General features: G+C 50.5%; 1 protein-coding gene across 4 annotated transcripts; it reads right to left on the reverse strand.

The window, feature by feature from the left end:
• Window positions 1-171: 171 nt before the first annotated feature.
• Window positions 172-21,381, reverse strand: MKLN1 (muskelin 1). 4 transcript variants are annotated; one of them, XM_076066979.1, is made up of 20 exons: window positions 21,252-21,381; window positions 19,070-19,139; window positions 18,611-18,753; window positions 18,202-18,290; window positions 17,762-17,871; window positions 17,021-17,234; window positions 16,225-16,302; window positions 16,050-16,115; window positions 15,174-15,286; window positions 13,010-13,222; window positions 10,623-10,856; window positions 9,490-9,619; window positions 8,828-8,975; window positions 7,602-7,719; window positions 6,962-7,101; window positions 6,725-6,827; window positions 5,959-6,013; window positions 1,816-5,308; window positions 1,362-1,624; window positions 172-1,291 (listed from the first exon to the last, which is right to left on the reverse strand). In XM_076066979.1, the coding sequence occupies exons 1-18, from the start codon at window positions 21,359-21,361 to the stop codon at window positions 5,187-5,189; spliced, it is 2,256 nt and encodes a 751-aa protein (XP_075923094.1). In that variant the 5' UTR covers window positions 21,362-21,381; the 3' UTR covers window positions 172-1,291; window positions 1,362-1,624; window positions 1,816-5,186. The 4 variants fall into 4 exon arrangements, with proteins under 4 accessions (XP_075923094.1, XP_075923095.1, XP_075923093.1 ...); XM_076066980.1 differs by having other exon boundaries at window positions 172-1,624; window positions 17,021-17,213; XM_076066978.1 differs by having other exon boundaries at window positions 172-1,624.
• Window positions 21,382-22,084: the final 703 nt, after the last annotated feature.

The following is a 22,084-nucleotide window of genomic DNA, read 5'->3' on the forward strand; positions in this document are numbered from 1 at the left end:
GTCGTGCGGAGATCGCAGGGACCGTTTGCGATGTGCTGTCCAGCACGCGTTAGTCCGGGGGACGCATTTACAATAGCCCAGCACGTGACGCAATGACCCGTTTTCAAAATCGCACGACAGGCGTGTGCAGTTGGGTCTTTCTTAAAGATGAAAAAAAACGCAACGCCTTCGTCAATAGCACTGTGTGGCTTTAAAGAAAAATTACAAACACAGGTGCAGTCCTCGTTTAAAGCGGTAGACGCGTTCCTGAAACGTTCCGCGTTGAAGCGACAAACACATTCAGCAAAGACAATCTCCCCATAAACAACGTCACGATCACGTTTGGCGAGATACGACGAAGAACCGCATTATAGAGAAAATACGTTGTGCGAGCACCACGCGTTGAGCGAGGCCTCGCCGCGATATGCGAACTCGCGGGCAATAGGCCTCCCCTTCATGGCCGACTGTGTTAAGTTGCTTATTTTGGTGGTGCACCACTGCCAACAGCAGCAGCGTCAATACCAAGTCACTTGCGTCATAGCAATGGCAGCGAGAGCTGCACCACGCTAACCAACCAGAAGTTCCGTTTGCAACTTTTATTACGAAATAATACTGACGAAAAAATACAGCCTTTACAACTTATGTACAATACATACACGCGAAACGTGCGGGATCCCGCAAGCGGTGAGTAAATTAAATCATTGAGGCAGAGCGTAACTGACCAGTCTGATCCAGACACCTGTTCGCACAGAGACCCCCCGTGTAGCCTTAACAGATTGTTGGGGCCAGTGCTGTTCGCGAACACCTATGAAGGCACACGAGGGGGTGGGTGGCCAGCACCATGCCCGGCCACTTTTGTCTCCCTAGTGACGATGTTTACACATCGCACCAGGTCGACTCATTTGAGACTGAGTCGACCTAGGGGAGGTGCAGGACTAGGTCAGATAATCCTCACTGCTGTTGGTGGCTGTGAGCGGAAATCAAACTCGGGGTTGCCGGGTTCGTAGCGCAGCGCGATAACCGCTGCACTACTGCCCCCACACACAATACACCTGCATCCACACACAATACACCTGCACCCACAATACACCTGCCCCCCCCCCCCACACACACAATACACCTGCTCGCACACACACACACAATACACCTGCTCGCACACACAATACACCTGCGCCCACACACACACACTACACCTGCGCCCACACACACACAATAGACCTGCGCCCACACACACACAATACACCTGCGCCCGCACACACAATACACCTCCGCCCACACACACAATACACCTGCGCCCACACACACAATACACCTGCGCCGCACACACACACAATACACCTGCGCCCACACACACAATACACCTGCTCGCACACACAATACACCTGCGCCCACACACACAATACACCTGCGCCCGCACACACAATACACCTGCGCACACACACAATACACCTGCGCGCACACACAATACACTTGCGCGCACGCACACACACAATACACCTGCGCCCGCACGCACACACAATACACCCGCACACACAATACACCTGTGCCCACACACACACAATACACCTGCCCCCCCACACACACACAATACACCTGCGCCCGCACACACACAATACACCTGCGCCCACACACACACACAATACACCTGCCCCCACACACACAATACACCTGCGCCCCCCCCCACACACACACACCTGCCCCCCCCACACACACAAATACACCTGCGCCCACACACACACAATACACCTGCCCCCCCCCCCCACACACACAATACACCTGCCCCCACACACACACACACAATACACCTGCCCCCCCGCCCACACACACACAATACACCTGCGCCCACACACACACAATATACCTGCGCCCACACACACACAATACACCTGCACCCATACACACACAATACACCTGCCCCCCCCCCCACACACACACACAATACACCTGCCCCCACACACACACACAATACACCTGCCCCCCCCACACACACACAATACACCTGCCCCCACACACACACAAAATACATCTGCTCGCACACAAGCTACCTCCTCAGACATAGAAACCTGCTTACACACAAGACACCTGTTCATGCACACAAACAACTGCTCACATAGATGTCTTCTGACACAGACATCACACGAAGACAAAGATCCCCCATATAGCCCTAGTTGGGGAAATGCGGTTAGTGAGCACCTCTTAAGGCCGGCGCAGCACACGCGAGGGGTGGTGCGGGAAGCACCACGCCCAGCTGCCTTTGTCTACCCAGTGATGATGCTTACACAATGCACCAGGTACTCATAAGGCTGAGTCAACCCTAGGCAGGCACAGCAGCGGTTCAGATATCACTCACCACTGATGTTAGCCGTGGCTGAGAATCAAACTCAAGATGCTGTTAGTGGTGCAGTGCACGAGGCATTGCACGAGTCACAGACACCAACACACAGCGACACTAGCCAACACAACTACTCGCTCACACACACCTACTCGCAGACACCTCTACACACAAACCAACACCTCCTCTGCATGTCCTGCCTCCCTCCTCAATCCAATACCTCCTTCATACAATCGAGCAACAACCCAAAAAGAGATGACCTCCAAAGATGGAACCAGTCTTCAGTTTTGGTGGAAAATTAAATGGACGCCACACAATGTCACGTTTTTAATGTGGCTCGCCTCCCTCCCTACCTCTAACATTCTCATTTTAACGAGCCTCTCTCAAGAAACGATGCAGATTCAAATCCTCACGAAAATGCCACTGATTATGCGGTTAATGTCCAAAAGTGCATGCAAGGGTCACACGCACGCACACGGAACGAGCGAACCGGGATCCTCGCTCTCGAGCGTGCTCGGGGAGCCGTGCCGAGCGTGAGAACTCAACCACTGGTGGCGGGGGGGGGGGGACACGGTAGGGGCACAGCACCACGTGGTGTCCACGGTGGCACCGGTTCTCGTCTCCGGGGTGGGGCACCACCATTTGACAATGTGGAAGCAACGATCGTTGGGTACACCTTGGTAACTCCCCAGTTGAATGCGGCGTCTCTGAGCGCTGTAGCCGAGGAGTTTGGGCGCAAGCAGCTGGCGCTTGGCAAATGAAGGCAAAGGGTTTGACCAGTGGCACACAAAGTGTGTTTGGTACGAGCTCTGCTACAAGGAAAAAAATGGGCCACTTTTTCCAACTTCTCCCCCACCTTCCAGCCCGTAGTAGCCAGTGCAGTTCCACCACCTGCACAACCAAATGGGTTGGACTCTCTGGCTCAGGCTAGAATGCACTATTTTTTAAGGGTTCAACATTACTTTCTAAGCTTGTAGCTAACACACGCGAGTATACGATGAGTATTCATTAGGGTTTCCTTTCCCATTGAAGAGAAACCCAAATTGTTACTGGAGCCATGTAAGGTACCCCGCAGCATTCTTCTGCCAACGTGTCACCCCCAAGTGTTCCGTCCATCGGCTACAGCGTCTCTCCCCTCCGCTGCAACAAAGCCGACTTCAACTTCATCGACAGTAAATTCAATCCGTGATGTACTGTGGATTTAACAATAAAAATGTACGTAACCAGAATAATACATACAAGTCAAGGTTAAAATTTGAATCAGCCGACTCCTTAAATCTGTATCCACCCACCCACCCTCTTACCTGTAAACTCTACGGTTCAGAACTCCTAGTCTGCTAGGTAGAGGGGCCAGCTTCAGTCCCCCACCCCCCCCCACCCAAGACCAACTTGCCCCCGTTGGGCCTTCACGTGATGCGGCACTTTTTTCGCTGTGCCAAGTCTCATCGACGTCTCTGCCACAACTAAATTGACGCACAGCGGGCGTGGCACCCACGGCTACTACCCCCGCAGCAGCAAGGGTGGTGTCACGCTTGTGCTGTGCCGCAAGTGGCCTGGCTCGTCCCACTTGGACGGTGAACCACCACCTCCCACGCTGCACTGTCGAGCAGCGGGCCACGGCGGCAGGGCAAATGCCCCGCTCCGATCGGACAAACCATACCAAGAGAACTTCACCACGTGGTGAGATTTTTTTCCCACAGCGTTTTGTAGTGCAGTCGCCCATTACCCCTAAAAATAATGGAAACGCGCGGTCGCTGTACTGAACGAAAATAAAAGAGAAAAATTTTGATTAACAATCCCAATACAGAAACGACGATTGGGTGGTATGACGCCTGAATTAGCTACATGATCTCATGAGGTCGCTGTGGCTTTCGCCGCACTCGCAGCGCCACTCACCCCGCCCGACTCCTGCACGGACATAAACATTATTAACGCTCCAGTAAATTTCAGACACAACGTCAAGGCAGAGTTCACAGCACTCAATGTCCCATGCCCCAACGGTACAGCAACGCCCAAACACACCCCCCCACCTCCCCACGCGCACCACCACACAATTTATTTATACTTGGCAGCAATCAAATCAAAGACAGCACTGGCCACTCAAAGCCAGCCTTTTAAGCGCAAGCAAAGATGTGTCAATTTCACGCACGCAAACAAAACTGTGTGAGTTTCATGCCTTTTGAAAACAATTCTTTATAAGGGGGGAAAAAATAATTCATTGTCAAAATGTTTGTTTAAAATGTTACAATATACACGCGTGGAAGCCCTCGCCCTGCCGTGGCGCAAGCCTGCCCAGCATTGTGTGGCGCCAGTCGACGTGATGAGATGAAATGTGCTTCAGCAGCAACAGCTGCAGCATGACCATGGTAACCATCGCGCCACGGGTCCGCTACGCAACCCACGGCACGCGCCGTTTGTGCGCACAGGTACCGGGGCTTGGCTTCAGCCGGGTCTAACCACGCCGGTGACCCGCTAAATATTTCCGCTCCCCGGTCCACCACATCCAGAATACCTCTCGCGCTCTGGCCATGGCTATGAGTCAACGACTCCGTTCTGCCAGCGACCTTGTTGTAATTTTGTATGAACTGGAGCCCTGGGCTGGATTCACCGACCACAGACCGCGCATGCACACAGGCGGGCGACCAACCTCTGTTCGCACGCTGAGCCGGCCGCACGGGAGTCTGCTTCTACGCTGGCTAACTGCACCTGCAGGAGCGAGCGAATGACCGAGCGAGGCACTGGGTTTGGTGGTGGTGGCGGCGGCGGTGGTGGCCACTTCTTCAGCCCCACCCGTAGCTCCGCCGGCGCTGCCGCCGTCCATCACCAGTGGTGGTGGTGGTGGTACTGGCGCCAGACGGAGCCTGAGCGGCGAGCATCACAGGCTGATGAGATCCACGAGGTTCCCTTTGGGAGGGGTCATGCTCTCGGGGAAGAAATTGACGAGCGTGTCGAAGAGCTGCGAGCGGCGGGCATACGTCTCGTCCACGTCCGAGTAACCTGCGGGGAATGTGATGGGACGGTGATGGGGGGGGGGAGTCCAGCAGGCTCAGTGGCGGGGGTGGTGGCAGAGGGGCCAGTCCTCTCCGCTGAAACCGTCCAGATTGTGTCTACAAAACGTGACTGTTTTGAAAGGCTTAAGGCATCCTCACGGAAGCCGCCGATGAAGATTTAACGATAGCCCGCCAATTTCAAACTGCAGGGCGCATAGCAACTACACCTGCCGATTTCAATCATTCATCGGCAGAGTTTCACATATTCATAATGAGACTCTTGCCGAAACTGTCCACCTGGCTCGCTCAGCAACCTCAACAGGAACCATCGCTCAAAAGCTATTGCCTTGTGGGTCTAAGTTGGTATGTAGCGATTCACCTTCCCGCCGAGTCAATGGAATACCACGATTCGGTGTCATGTTCTTACAGCTCATTAGTCCAGTTTCAACCGGACAGTTTAATTCGCTCCCTCGTCCTAAACATTAACATGGGCACAATCACTTTCGTACAACTGGCATGAATTCATGATAGTCCTAAATCGCAACAAAGCCACCGCGTGCAGATTTCTCGGATGAATGAGCGCTGTTACGAAATACGACTCGTGGACGTCACGCCGAGATGGGGGTGCCGGGCACGCACGTGCGTCGCGCCACTCACCCAGGGGGATGAAGTCTGACGTGGTTTTGAAGAGAGACGACGTCAGCAGCTGGAACTGTCAAAGAGAAACAACACGGCAATGCACTGCTGGACGAAGGCCTCGGGCGTGCGGTAACGGTCACTGGAGTTTGACCATACTTCACGCCACTTAGTGCGAGTTGGTAAAAGGGGTGGGTGAGCAAGGAGGAGGTCCTTGACCAGTTCAGATGTCACTCGCCACCGATGTTAGCGGAGGCCGGGAATTAACCTTCGGCCGTCGGGTTCATAGCGTAGCGAATGAATCATCGCACTCCCCCTGGTTATCTCACGGCCTCTTGGTAGCTGGAGGGCGTGCAGATCCCATGCAGGTGAAAGGTGAGAGATTATTCCAGACGGTAGAACAAAAACATCTGTTCCACACGGGCGATACAAACGAGCCGTTCCACTCACATGGGTGCTCATCTGTTCCCATAAGCCATAGATAACAACAGCCGCCACTAGTGGTGGTAACGTCACCACACCACTTGTAAGAGGCTAGGTGCACTTCTAAGGCAATCACGTGATGCGAGTAAGGATCGCTGCTGGCAGGAGGTCAAAGGACAAACTCAGGTGCCATGGGTTGACTGAGGTGGCTGGCAGATGCACCACCTGTGCTGCCCCTTTGTGCCACCTCACTGCGTTTTTTTCACACCCCGCGCTCCGCTCGTTTTGCTGCGTCGCTCCTTCGCCCTCACACACGTAGAGCCTGCTCGCAACTCGGCTGTTGCCCCTGATGAGAAGCCGCTACCTCTTTCGTCTCGGTGGGGTCGGAGTGATCCACGGTGTCGGCCAGCTCCGTCTGCAGGTACGTGAGCGCCGCCACGGGCTCCGTCACCGCCTTCTCCTGGAACCTGCACGCGCCACCACCGGCCCCCCCGTTGTTAGCTGCGAGACTAGCTGTGGAGCGAGCCCGGCTGCGAGGCGAGACTGTGGCTGGTGGGCGAGCCGAGCAGAGCGGAGAGCCTAGCAGTAGATCGAGCCTGACCTGTGCTTGCGGATGAGGTATCGGCAGCGGCGCAGGAGGTCTTCGCGCGCCGGCCGGCACAGCTTGAGGGCCCAGAAGTCGTCCAGTCGGATCTTGGGCAGGGACGGCTTCCCGGGGTTTCCCCCAAACAGATAGTGCACCTGCCGGAAACGTTTACGTCGGTTCACATGCGGCCCACGACGGGAGGTGGCCGAGCGGCTTGGAGGTGTCATGCCTGAGATCCCGGATTCGAGAATCTGGGATTCAGCCACCTGTGATTAACTGGGTTTCTCAAGCAGAGCAGGTTGATATGTCGCATACAGAACGGCACTCGCGCGAAGTGAGGCCTACTTGAAATTACAGAACCAGGGACCACATGGATTACACATTCTACGCAGGTGGATGACACCATTAGAATCGTTGTGTAAAGTAAGCGGGGCTTGGGCAGGACACGTCACTGTAAGCGGAAACGGCTGACGGTTGAGAATAATGAAAGAGTGGCAGCCTGGAGATGAGACGCGTCAAGGTTGGACATCCACCGAGGAGATAGAGCTGCGAGATCAGCTCGTGCGCAGCAGGGTGGCTCGCCAAATGATGACGGCTGCTTGTGGATCGATCGTGGCCGATGCTTAACGGTGAGCATGGAGGGGCTGCTGCTCACCTTGTGCACCTCGTCATACACGAGCTGGTGAGCAAAGCGAGGGCACGGCTCCTCCTCCACGCTGCCGCGTCCGGCAGCCCCTTCCTTCCCGGCCTGGAAGTTCTTGTAAACGCACGACCTTGGGGTGTACAGCACACGGTGCACGCAACTCAGTAACTTGCATAACAAATAAGACTAGGTTTAACCCTTTCTGGAAATAAAACTGGTGTTAAAATGTTCAAACACCAAATAGAAACCTTTGAAAGGAATCAAGTTTGCATTCTTTGGGTCTTTCGGTAAAGTCACGTAGATTGGTTCAAAGAAAATAACCAAAAACTACGACGTTTCGATCGCAACACAAGCGTTCGTCTTCCTGAAGACCTTCCTGATGATGAACGTTTGTGTTGCGATCGAAACGTCGTAGTTTTTTGTTATTTTCTTTGAACCAATCTACGTGACTTTACCGAAAGACCCAAAGAATATCAATTCCTGCAGTCACGAAAGCTTTAAGTCAAGATTTAATCAAGTTCGCATTCACCGCACGAACTTGTGGTGAACACATGCAAACAAAGCATGCTCTGATAATTATCAATGCATATATTATGATATATGCATTGTCTTTGAAACTGATTGGCCTATACAAGAGACAGCTTTCTTTCGCGCCTAGTCTCACCAGTGTCAGACCAGAGAACGTCAAAAGGCGAAGTGGGACCTCGCACTGGACACAGACGCTACTGGCAAGTGGCGACCTGCTCAGCGATCGGAAGTAACGTAATTCATCGCCATGTGACACGGTTGCGATCCACGACGTGTCGTTAAGATCACAAATAGGCCGCGTGTACAAAGCAGTCGTTTGGTGACGGGAGGATCAGGTTGCGTGATTCCTCAGCCTCGTCGCGTAGACGAGTCCAAGAAAAAGGACATCGGGTGACCCGTCCTTGCGCATCCGTCTGTGGCAAAATCGCACCGATCACACGGCTAACGACTCTCTCCAAAGTTCAACGAAGATGACATGACGGGGAAGCGAGCCCTGGTGTGCGGCGTGGGTCGTAAGGTTTCGAGCGGGGTACACGGTGGACCCCTTGTCCCGCTCGCTTCCCGTCGGTCCGCACCACACGCACCTCCGATTAGCCCGGCTGGCTATGCACGGTGCGAAACAAGTTCAACATACATACATAGGTAGGCGGACGAAGGGAAGGGAGGCACGCGGGGTGTCGCGGCGGGTGTGGTGGCGGCTGCAAGCTCACCAGGTGTTGTGGACGATGTGGTAAACCCAGAAGGAGTTGCGTACGTTCTCCTCGCGCTTCTCCTTGTCCTTGCTCAGCCCCGACAGCACGTGGATCTCGTCCAGCTCGGGGTCGATGGTGGCGCGCTGCGTGAAGCCCGTCATCGGCACTGCCCGGGCACGTAATCGCCCGCGCAACAACCGTGAGGGCACGACCGGCATGAGACACCAACGCGCACACACGTACGTCAGGAATGGCACGGCACAATCGTTACGGCATTACCGGCAGCAGACACAGACACATCACAACCGGCACGGCACAACCGTTTCGGGATGCACACATCACATGGCACACACACACTATTACGGCACAACAGTCACGTCACGGCACACACGAGACCACCTCGTATGGTATACATGCGGTACTTGATGTACGGCACGCACCCTATAACCACTTTTGGTTACGCAACAAATCGTTTAGCATAGCACTCTATTTTACAGCTAACATATCTCTGTTTCGAACTTTGATTAACAAGTTTGTGGTTTCATAAACTTTTCAAAATATAAAAAACGATCATCACAACAAGCGATAGTTTGCAAAGTGGACAACACGGGGTAAGGCGTAGCCGAGAGCACCTCATCACCTCGGCCACACCGCACGCGCCGCGTCTCACGCCATCTCACCCATGCCGGACTCCTTCTTGGTGCCGTCCGAGATGATGTCCACATGGTCCGTGTCCACGTTGTAGCTGAAGAAGTCGTTGAGATACGTTTTGGCCCGCTGCCCACCAAACACGTACAGGTGGCGGTTCTTCTGCGGACACACAAGCGGACACACAAGCGGACACACACGCGGCGGACTCTCACTCACTGGGCCTGTCGCTCAGCGTAATGAGCAAAAGCGCAGAGAGGTGGTCGCTCAGTGCCGTGACCTCGAGGGTTATTTATATCTCACATGCGTGCGTCCAAGTTTATATATTCCTGGCCCCACCAGCCCCTCCTATGCCTTACCGGCCCTAATGAGTTCTCACCAAAAGCACTTTCCCCAACAGTCTGTTAAAAGGCAATACGGGGGGGCACCATTGTGTTCGAGGGGAGCGGTAGTGCAGCTTATAGCATGCTTCGCTACAAACCTGGCCACCCGAGTTCGATTCCCACTCACGGCCAATGCCAGTGACGATGATATGAACCGTCCTGGGCCTCCTCTAGGTCAAGTCAGCCTCAAATGAGTACCTTGTGCAGTGTAAACATTGCCAATGGGGCAATAAAAGTTTTGAAGCATGGTTCTGACCACCCACCCCCTCGTATACCGTGCCGGCCTTCATAGGAGCTCAGACCAAGTACAACTCTTGCATGAAAAATCTAAATTATTCCACAAACATAAATCAATGCTCAATAATAAATTCCCTGTAGCGTGATCAATCGGCTCAGGCAGATTATTTTTAGACTAATAAGAGTACAATTACAAATTCAATGAAACATTAAATAGGTACAGGGTGACAATTGTGCTACAATATACGAGTCAAATGCAATTGCAAGTGCAGTTACCATTAAGGATCGACAGCTTAGCATAAAATTACGATTGAGATGGGAGATGTTTAACCGGGTACATGTCTGAAACAATTCAACACATTCATCAATAACACTGCCCTCTGCTTAAGGCCGCAGCGTTATCAACGAACGCGGCGGGATAATTTTTCCCGTTATTCGTGCATCCACTGCCAAGCAGCAGCATCGCCACCACCAAACAATTGGTTGAATGTTTAGGAAAGGGAATCTTTTGGAGCTGCGGGAAAATCTCGCTTGTCGCCGCGCACCGTGTGGAAGAGCATGCAGTGGCCGATTCGGGACTGGATCTCCTCAGGCCCGGCGTTGCTGGAGTCCTCGCGCAGCAGGCGCCAGCAGCGTGTGGGGCAGTGGTAGGCATACAGGCCGCTGAACTGAGCCTCCCCGCCACCGCCACCGCCACGGTTCTCGTCGCCCTGGCCCCCGCCGGTCAGGATGCGGCCCCCGAACGTGTAGACCGTGTGCCACTCCGAGTCCATGCACATCTGGCGTGGAGAGGAGGGCACGGGGAGAGACGATCGGCGTGGGACGCAAATACCTTGTGCCTGGTGCCAAAAAAGATTTTACGAATCTGCTCTCACGCCGACGCATCCCCCAACTTTTGCTTTAAGGTACAAGAGAAAAAAGTGCATCTTATAATCCAGAGAATACGGAAACACACAAAACGCAGTGTCCAGAAAGTAGCTTTTGTTGCGAGTAGATGGAGGTAGGTAGAAAGTACAGCCCCTGTCAATCGACTATTGGATGAAGGCCCCCCACATGCCGTATCAGTCACGAGGTAGTTTCACCGTACTTCACCACGCCGGTAAATGCAGATTGGTGCAGGTGGAGGAGTCCAGGACCGGTTCAGATATAACTCGTCACTTACGTGAGACGTGGCCAGGAATTGAACTCGCTGGGTTTACAGCACGTGAACCGCTGCACCAATCAAAGCACAACTGACAGAAGAACCTCTACTCTTTCAAGAAGTGGCAGTACACACTCTTTAACCCACCACGCGTCCTACCAAACCACTGACTGTGGTGTACCCATTTATACTGCCTGATGGACAGAGGCGGAATGGTGGATTTGAGAAACTTGCACCGTTGTTTAAGCAGCTAGGCAGGAAGATGGACCAAAACCAGCGGCCAGTGTGATCACCAATACAACCAATGCAAGAGAGGTGATTCGTAAATCAACAATATTTCTTTCTACAAACACCTTGCTGAAAATCTCACTCCATAAAGCACACAAAACTGCTGTGTGTATGCGGGCATACATTGCGTGCGTGGGTGGGCAGCACTGTGTGGGGGTACAGTGGGAGCACAAACAACCCATTAGGCCAAGGTCATTGCCAACTTCAGCTGGCCAGGGCAAAGGGTGGACCGGGGATTTCAGTACAAAAACAACCGCAGTGGCGGCGACGGCGGCGCGCAATCACAATCGCTCGCGCTAAAACGCGGCACGACCGCCGAGCACGCAGGCGGTTGCCAACTCCAAACCCAAATGGACTCGCTCGGTCACTCGCCTGCAAAAATCGTCACCACTGACGCAATGGAACGCACGAAAATCGCCGACCAGCGGGCGCTGGCCCGAATCACGCGCGCAAGAGATTCCCACAGTGGAGCGTGGCAGGGCTCTGCCGAGCGCTCGCTAACCACTTTCAGGAAGAGTCGGTGTCCTTTTGTCGGCTCGGCACCAATTAAATTCATCTTAAATTTTGATTTAAAGCTTTCGTGACTGCAGTAATTCATATTCTTAGTTTTTTCGGTAAAGTCACGTTGAAGAGAAACAACAGAATAACAAAATATAAATAAAACAATAAAAAATTCTCACGACGTTTCGACCATAACTCAAACGGTCATCATCAGGTGTGTCGGTTTGCATAAATGTATTTTTAAAACGGCATATTTATTTATTTAAAAAAAAACGTTTGCGTCACGCGCAGCGATTGGCAGTTTGCCCAGGACTAGTCCATCTATTTTTTGAAAAGAGGAGGGGGGAGACGAAATTTTTTTTTATGTATGCAAAACGTCGTGAGAATATTATTGTGTTATTTTATTTTATCAATTTATTATTTTATTCTCATTCTACGTGACTTTACCGAAAGAACCAAAGAAGATGATTTCTTGCAGTCACGAAAGCTTTAAATCGAAATTTAAACCAATTAGATTTGTCCACCCCTCTGTGTACTCATCTCCTATCGCGCCTCTCTTTATCACATTCCTTTGTCTACCTCTTCCTACTCTTCCCCTTCTCTCCCTTTCCTGTCTCTTGCGTTTCTATTTCCCTTGTTTGCTGGACCACTGTTGGGGGGGGGGCACCTATTTTCCATGCATCACATTCTCTGGCTCGGTTCTTTCCTGTGTATGTTGTTCTAGTAAAAAAAAACTCTCGCGGATGATGATGTCACTGCCTCGCCTGGCGGCCAACGACTCGACTGGAAACATCATCGCTGGCGGGAAAGGGAGTGGGGGGGGGCTCAACAGCCCTCCGTCTAATCAACAGGGGTGGAGGAATCAACGAGGGAAGGTGACGAGAACGATAACAATGGTAGTAGCGATAGAATAGCGACCGAGCCGAGTGAATTAGTGAGCGCATGAAAAGAGCTTCCGGGCCTGCCACGTCTTCCCTCTCCACACCGCCGCCGCCGTCTCACCTGGTGGTCGAAGACGAGCTTGGGCCCCCCATCGGCCGACGTGTCCTCGCTCAGCAGGCTCCAGCTGCTGCCATCAATCGAGTAGCGGTAGAAATCGCTCTTGAGCGCGTTACTGCTACGCACCAGCGAGTCGAGGTAGCGCCCCAGCGTGTAGATGTGGCGCCGCTCCACGTCGATGCACATCTTGTGGCACGAGCGTGCGCTGGGGCCTCCCTGTGTCGTATAGGGGCGCCACGGTGGCAAGATGTTAACTACCTCACCTGGTATATAGGTCACAGGTTGGATCCCGACCCTGACGCCAGCTGTATATTTGCAGTTTGCGTGTCTCTCTCCGTGGTCGTGTGGATTTTTCTCCAGATGCTCCAGTTTTTCTCACCACATTTAGAATCAACATGCATGATGAGTATTTAGCCGCTATAAATTTCCACATGATGATAAGCCACTTCGTTGAGATATCATTTGTAGCCAGGTCGCTTCTGAAAAAGAGCTATATAGCTCGGTGGGCCTCCCCTGAAAAATATTTCAATCGCAGTATAGTATACGACATGCGGGATGGGTGCCGGATGGGGGACGGCAGTAGGGGAGACGGGGTGAAGGATCTACACTCACAAGGCCCTCCTCCTGGAGCATCATCATCAGCCGTTGTCATTCCACTGCTGGATGAGCGCTTCTCCCCAAGCTCTCACAATCCACCAGGCACCTGCACGCGAAGTCCATCGCTTCATCTCCCAGTTGGACGTCCCCTGGGATGCGACCCGCGCCTTTGTTGCTACTCCCGTCACTATTGACCATCGTCCATCATCCCATCTAAGTACTAGGTGCGACGCGCCCTGCCCAAGCCTTCTTAGTCGTCGAAACCATTAACCCACGTATGGTCTTCAATCCACGTGTTCCTCTTTCGGTCTCCCTCCAGAGCAGGGTTTCTAAATTTCGAGTGTTGGTTACCAAACGACAGTCTGCCTTTCCCCATTTTCCAATTTACGTCCGTTCCAATACAATTTTAGTTGTGAAACACGACTCCCGCATTACGTAGAGTGGATCGAGTCAAAATAAGATAAGAGATCCTGTGTGTGTCTGTGTGTATGTAAAGAGCTCATTTACATTAAAACCGAGTTACATATGAACCAAAAATGGGCTTGAGCTAACTTCACCAACCCGCATTGGCCAGCATAGTGAAGTATAGTCAAACAAACCCCTCGAAAAAACACATTGGGAGACTTCATGTGGCAGTGGACTGCAACTGAAATGAATGTTACACAATTGGTTTACGTTAAGCCTGCAGCCACGAGTGGTGGACATTCACATCAAGGTAAAAATAATTACGTTGCTTCGGAATCGAATCGCCACATGGAACTGCAACGACTCCTGGAATGGCTGAGGAGTTCATTGTCGAGTGCTTGTGTTAACAAACAAAAAAATTCTGCAATTGAAATGTTAGCCCAGTAGAGAGCAGGCGTGAGAAACCCGTTCCGTGCCCCGGGGTTGCTGCATCAGACTCTCAAATGCCTTTGGCAACCCCAATAACAGCTGCCATTCGCCACTAAGTGGCAGTGATGTCACCACAGCGCTTGTCCCAGTATCGGTTCTTAATTCCTTTGGCACTTCTGGCCGTGTTTTATACTTGCGCGATATCCAGTAATAAATTATGACGGTGGACCTCATGTGGCCCGTGGGTCGTATGATGTGAAGTCTTGGGGTGTATCTGGCAAGTGGGCCGTAGATTATCCATCCCTTTATCGGTGGCCGGGAATCAAACTTGGGTCGCCGATCAAGATGCCACTGCTATACCGCTGAGATCCTGGGTTTAAATCCAGGCAGCTGGCTGTAATTAAACTAGGTTCTCAAGCAAAGCAAGATGATGATGTCAGCCTGGTTAACAATGATTGCATCACATTAAATATGGTTCTGCAATTAATTTGGCTATGTCCTAGCTCTGGGAATAAAAAAATACGAGTTTGACTGTCACGTGACGGACATTAAAAGGCAAGGCAGGTGGGAATGTGGTGCCACCTCCTGAGGTCATTTGATGGGATCTCAAGACGTAGCTCTGCAATATCCGCATCTGCGGACCAATTGCCGACAGAATGGGGTTGTGACGTGACACTTATCGCACGTTCGGGATAAAACCGTTTTTTTGCCGGTAATTGGAGAAATAAAACCTCACCTCCTTGGCGGTGTCCCTGGAGATGCACGTCCACTGGCCGTTGGAGACGCTGTACGCCCAGAAGTCCGCGAGGTCCTGAGTTCCGTCCCATCCTCCAAACAGGTAGACGGTCTCTGTGGTACGCGAGCGGCCAGGAGAGCAAAACATCATACCTCTGCTCTGAAGCAGGTTGCATTTCATCAACATCATCAGCACGAGGTTACGGGGCAGGCACAAGTGTTATGCGTTGACGGACTATATTGATTAGTTAGATGCACCATCTGTGCTCCCGACTACACCAGCTTTCTGTGATTTAGCTGCCCGGCGCTCTGCCGGTTGTTGTAAGCGTCGCTTCTGAGCCTCCAATTGGACAGCCATGTATATACACATATGCACACGGGATTTGACCTTATATTGAATCAGTACACCATGTCAGGTGGGACATGTATGTATACACACGTTCTCTATCTTAATTTCAATCAGTGCTGTCTTAATGGCAACACAAGTTATTAGATTTTTCATTTGTATAAAATCAAGTGGCAGCCAACCCACTGGACTACTTGTGCGAGTTGACAATCAGATTACTTATTCATTCACTAAATAAAGGTGACCTCTCTAAATGTTACAGACTTTTGTCATTTAAAGCCACGGTGTTACTGACTAACGAGTTGAGTGTTTTTGTTATTTGTGCTTTTGTGCCACGGGAGTGTAGCAGCATCACCCAAGTAATTTGATTAACTTCACACGCAGCATCATCATCACTGCAACTCGGGAGTTAGGCGAGACGTGTTTCGCAATCCCCAGGCACAATCAGCGCGCTATCAACTTAATTTACATTTTAACGGCAATCGCCAGTTAGACACAGACAGGCCACCTTACGGGACTGTCCGCCCTCACCTGTGTGGACGTCGATGACCATCTGGTGGCCTCCACGCATCCCAGGTCGGCTGTCATCGCCGTCATCTTAAGGACACAACAGCAGATGAGGTCAGTGCCCCATTGCCCACAAGCGAGACTAGGGATAATTCCTGCAGGGCAGCTCCCGAACGCATAACAGCTGCAAGAACCCCACCTTTGTAGCTCTTAGGTGTGATCTGCGCCCACCTGGGCTTGTACTCTTGCTGGCTGATGTAGTGGTTGAACAGCCCCTCTGAAACGACAAGCAGTGTCGAAACAACTCACAAGATGTCACGCACTTTTATTATTTGCAAACCATAATTATAAATTGTCGTGGACCAGTGGTGCAGGCGGTTAGTGCACCATGCTATAAACCCAGCCACCTCAGCTGAATTCCCGGCTACAGCTTAAATCAGCGGCGAGTGACATATCGGAACTGGTCCAGGGAGTGAAGTATAGCCAAACGATATGGCATGGAGAAGCCTTCCATCCAGCAATGGATTGGCAGAGGATAGTAAATAATAATAATTTATTATCTATAAACTCGCCAATTAAAGTGCGAGTTCAATGCAGGTTTGTGTTACTATGCAATGGGAAAGACATTTGCCCAGCAGTGGGAAGTTACAGCAAAACAACAAAAGCAGAAGCTGACAGGCAGTTGTCAGGGCAAAACACGTTGAAAGTACAAAGTCGCCTGAGCACTAGTTTGTGTGCCCAAGGTTTGGGAAACCTTTTGATAATTTTTCCAGTTTCCAACACAGTATATTTCTAAGAGCAACACAACTTTATACTCAGTTTGTTCGCGCTGGATCATCTGTACCAGAGTTATCGTACCTGCCGTGTTAAGAAACGATGGTCAGTGCCAACACAAACACTTAGTTGCAAAGCGTTCAAAATCAAACTGTAACGGATGATTCACTGCACACCTATCATACAGCGCTGCACTAGAAGTGTGTGCGCGGTGGCCTCACCGCCGACGGATTTCTCCACGAGCTGCTCGCAGGCGGCAAAGTCGCCCTTGAGCACGAGGCGGTCGTGCAGCTCCGTGAGCGTCGGGTGCTCCAGGGCGATGCGCGTCTTTTTCTGCAGCGACTCGAACGCCTCCGTGTAGTTGTGCTGACGGAAGTGCTTGAGGCACAAGCGGATCGCCTCCCGCTCGCGGTACTGTGCGGACGGAAACGATGGCTATGTCTCCTAGTCAACTACCGCCTACTACTCCAGGCCACCAGCAACCCAGAAATTGTGAAATTAAGCCCCGGTTCTAGCCGATAAAAGAGACGCCGAGATGTCAGTGTGTGCATTTGTTATTTCTTGGTTAGATTGCTCCAACGCGTTTTTTCTAGACTCTCTTGATGTAAAATAACGTGGGGTCACACTGCCTCGTAATGCTGCAGCTTGCGGAACAGCCAGATGGCCTTGTGCTCCCAGCACTCGTGGATTCACACGCAACAACAGCAGGAGATAACGTAGGTTTCCTGCCATATGGCAACACCATGATACACTGTACAATACAAAATTCACAATAATCACATCGTCAGTTCTATTTGCATTAGTTACATTTTCAGCAGTGTGGATTGGCCAATTACTTTGCCTTATTTTTGTTGCAAAGCACCCTGGGATGCTCTGTATAAAGATCGCTTATAAAAGCAATTTGTATGGAGTCTGCCGACATTTCTAAGCGAATCATTGGGCGTCTTTATCACGAGACACACCTTGCTGTACCAATGCAGGCAGGGCAGCACCACATCAGGAGAGTCCACCCCGTGCATCTCCACGTACCAGATGCTGAAGTTGAAGCTGGGGCCCCATGACAGGATGGGAACTGAGCACACAAATAAACAATTACAAGAACAATCACGCATATGTATGGATTATATAAGGCTTTCCAAAATGTGTTTGTCTCTGGAATTATTTAATTAGCGGATTACAGCAATACATTTACGAGCCGCAAAACGAGATGCTGTCACACAATGCATGACGGGTGACGTCAGGAGATGACATCACACATGACTTCATCGCCTTAGCCAACCAAGTGAGATGGTCGATGGCTCAGGTAAATGATTGATCATGGCTGACAATATGATCGGTGAGCTTATTAAAAATCAATATTCATAAAAAAGGTATGCATCGACGCAAGTGTCCAAGCCCACACCTATTTTAATCCAGCGGCAAGGAAACATCTGATCTTCGATCTTATGCTTCAGTGAAAAGGTCTCCTTGTTGTGGTCATTCTTCAGGCCGCTGCAAAGCACACAAATGCGTTAAGTGGATTTTTTTTTTTGCCACAGTGGGAACTAAAAGAGGAAAAACAATAAAATACAATCCTCAACCACAACGATGCAGCTGGATTCATGCACTGAACACTTAAGATACTTTTTTTACAGAAATCTACTACAAATTCTATATTTTTCTAATGTAGTATAACTGATAATAATAGAAAAAAAAGAAACATTTACAACTCTAGTTCTGTTTAACACAAAGGCTTAGTTCTTACATCAGCCTCACAATCCAAACCATGACCCCTCTCGACCCCTACAGATTTCCGGAACACGTAAACCGACCTAGCCAGGAGCTCCGTCATGTTGTCCTCACTCATGCCGCCGTAAATCTTGAACTTTTTGAGGTTGCACACATGCGTCTTCTCGTACTTGCCAAACGTGATGCTCTGCACCACGGCCGTGCGTGCCAGCTTCAGCAGTAGGAACTGAGCGAGATCAGAATGCGCAGCGGGGGAAAATTACTCAACGACCACACAAGTTTCACAGATTAATTAAATTCTTCAACCGGCGGGATGCTGCTGTATGGTCTAATGGTTAGCACGCTGGACTTGCAAGGTCTCTGGTGCAATCTCTGAATGTGATTTAAGTATCGTAAGAGCCTAAAACTAGAATTCAACCGACCAATTGATGAATCGTGAATTTCCTAGGGAAACCACTTTTATGCACCTGGCAGTTCACCAGCAATGGTTCGAGCAAGCCTGACTGCTGATGAGAAACAGTCGAGCAGTGTTCCCTCCACACCTGCGGAGGGTGGTTGCTGTCCGAGGACCATCGTGACGACTGGTCGTTGGAGATGTCCACGAGGATGTTTCTGGTGGGCGACGACACGGGGAGACACAAACCTCATCAAGAGAAACCCACAGAGCGATGGCAACCCACGAAGTTGCCTGTTCTCTGCAGCAACTCTTGAACAAAACGAGTTCATTTTCTTGAGCCAAGAAAAGAAACTGAAGCGGCATTTTCCACTCTGTATAATTTTTGCTGTTGCATACATTTTCCAAGCTTGACAATCTGTGTTTAAGGATGTTATGCTCTCCCTGGTTATGTCTGTATTTCACTGTCCTCTAACATTAATCCAGGTCACCTTTGCAAACAAGGCATGATGCAGGCATGAGTTTGCAGCTGGTGAAATAAAGTCTATTGTTTCTTATGATTTAATATGCAGATAAATGTTGCATCGCAAGGGATTGTGGCTCTGGGAGGCCTTTATCCAGCAGTGGATTGACCAGAGCTGTTGATAATTTGTGAAAATCAAAATAGCTTATGCCCCCATCCAACTAATGTGCGTTACAAACAAATGTGAAACCACTTACACTGCTGTATGAAATCGCTCGTTATTCGACATTGCTCATTTAAACACCGAACCTCATTTATATCGAACAGTCCTTGCCTAAGTTACAAAATAAAACCACTCAAGCATTTACAATCTACTCGCTCGCTAAGCGACGTTTCGTTATGAGGGTGCAATCCGAGTTCAGTGACACAAGATAACACTGCAGACCACGTGCAGCTATTCAAGGCGTTTGTAAAAAGAATGCATTGATTTGTATTGCAAAAAAAACACTCGAGTAGTTTTACGATACTACTTACGAACCTTTTACAAGCCACAATGACATTAATTTATACCAAAGAGTGCTCTCCGACGCAAACTACGTAAACCGACTTCAGCTGCTGTACGCATCCGCTCATTAGTCTGCATTACAACGTGAAACAATCACTTAAGCTCGTCAACGTCGCCCTGATACGGAGACGATCACATAGCAAACTATCTTCCTACCTCTCTGGACTTTATTTTGATACGAAGGGACATTTGGGCAAAACGTCGCCTTTCATATACGTTTCGTTTTAAGGCAGTGTTGCAGACGAATGTTAATTTCAGGTTTTTTTTATATTACATGGCAGAACGACTCGAGTGGTTTCCAGAAAATAAAAGTAATCCTGCGTCTTCACAAGTGAATAAAAACCCGTTTTGAGTCTATCAGCCTATACAGGCTTTCCAGACCAAACTATTCAGGAGCATGTGTTTAAGCATGCAAACTATGGACCCGTTTCGACTTTCCCGGTCTCATCAGAAGACAGACTTGCCAAATAGAAGTTGCTGGGTTGACGGATGTTTTGGCAAGAGCACTTCATATACTGAATATACACTCTTGGATCCCATTCAACGCATAAAACGTACTATACCGCACACTCGTCAAGCGTGGTCGTGGAGTGGTTGATATGTACACTACTCGCTCGGTAATACACACTGCCAACTAAGCGCAACCACTTACGTTGTTTTTTAAGTTGTATTATATAGACTGCTAAAGGCTCAATTCGTTTTACAAAACCGGCCACCAACCTCCCGCTACAAATGAATTAAAGCCGCTTCAACGACTTTACACAAACACGAAGGACTGATTTCGTCTGCGTACTTCAGGTGATTTGTAATAAAAAAAAAACACAAATCCACCAAACGGCCACACACTAATTCTCCCGTCTCTGCCTCTCTCTGTGGGACGCGTTGCAACCTTCGGCTTCCACTCCGTAATTATTCTTGACCGCAACCACACGCTGGCCAACCCTCCCCGCTCACGAAGCGCATCGACCCGCTTACGTTACTTTGCACGTACGCACAGCGATCTCCAATGTGCACCAACTAAAAGCGATTAAACTATTGTACAAACATTTATATTTACCCCCCCCCCCCCCCCGCAGAGCTGCGACGGCTCTGGGATGGATCCCTCGGCTAGGGCTCGTGCGCCTCAAATCGGTCAAGCGGCTCAGGCAAGTACGGAGGGCGTAGGCCGCGATTAGGCCCAAGCAAGAGCGTAATGGCGGCGGGGTGGCAATGTCAAAATATCAACGCACGAAGCAATTGGCGTCACTTCGCACTGGCGCAGGGGTAGACAGCAACCTCGTCGCGGCGCGATCACAGACTCACTCGGGCACGTAGGAGGCCGAGTAGCTCGACCACTTGTGCACGGAGTAGGCGAGGCGGCGGCCCACGGCCTCCATCGCCAATGCTAAGCGCCGCCCTCCAACGACGCCCATTGGCCGCGAGCGCGCCCACGTGACGGGCGAGAGAGACGCGCGTGGTTGGAGCGGCCGCTTTGGATTTGGACCAATGGGAGCGCCGATTTGGGATTTGAAATTGGGACGCACGTGGTGGCGTGCCAGGCTCAGCAGCTTCCAGCCTGGTCAATCAATGGAGCTGTGGCTTTAAAAAGGCCGCCTTTCTTGAACCAAACACATTATTTGGTGATTGTGCTAGCTAAGTAGTACCACTGTAGACTGGGCTATTTTCTTATACAAGGATATTTATTTGTCTGACCTGTTATTACCATTGGACAGTTCCAAAAGTCTGCGACGCGCGTCTGATTGTCTGTTAATAGTTCTTAGATTTTGCAAAAGCATTTAATGTAGCTGCCCCAAAGTTTTGGAACCACTTAGTTTCGTATCTTGGCATATCCGTTCTGCCATCACTCTCCTCATGTAAACTGACTATCAAAATAGCTAGAGTTAAGTGTGAATATAATTTTGCAACATAATTGCTGTTATTAAGTTTGTGTTTTAAATATCTAATTGTGGTATGCTTCTTAGCTAGATTGGTTTTCCTCGGGAAATACACTTTTGATTATGTGTGGAGGAATAGCAAAACTACACGAATTCTATACTCTTTGGTTCTATTCGGTAAAGTCACGTAGGTAAAAAATGAAACAACAAAAAATCACGATGTTTCGGCCACAACACAAGTGGCCTTCATCAGGTGAAGGG

This window comes from Petromyzon marinus, chromosome 14 (assembly GCF_048934315.1).
Source record: "Petromyzon marinus isolate PM22_M1 ecotype Great Lakes invasive population chromosome 14, UKy_Petmar_22M1.pri1.0, whole genome shotgun sequence".
In the NCBI taxonomy this organism is placed as follows: Eukaryota; Metazoa; Chordata; class Hyperoartia; order Petromyzontiformes; family Petromyzontidae; genus Petromyzon; species Petromyzon marinus.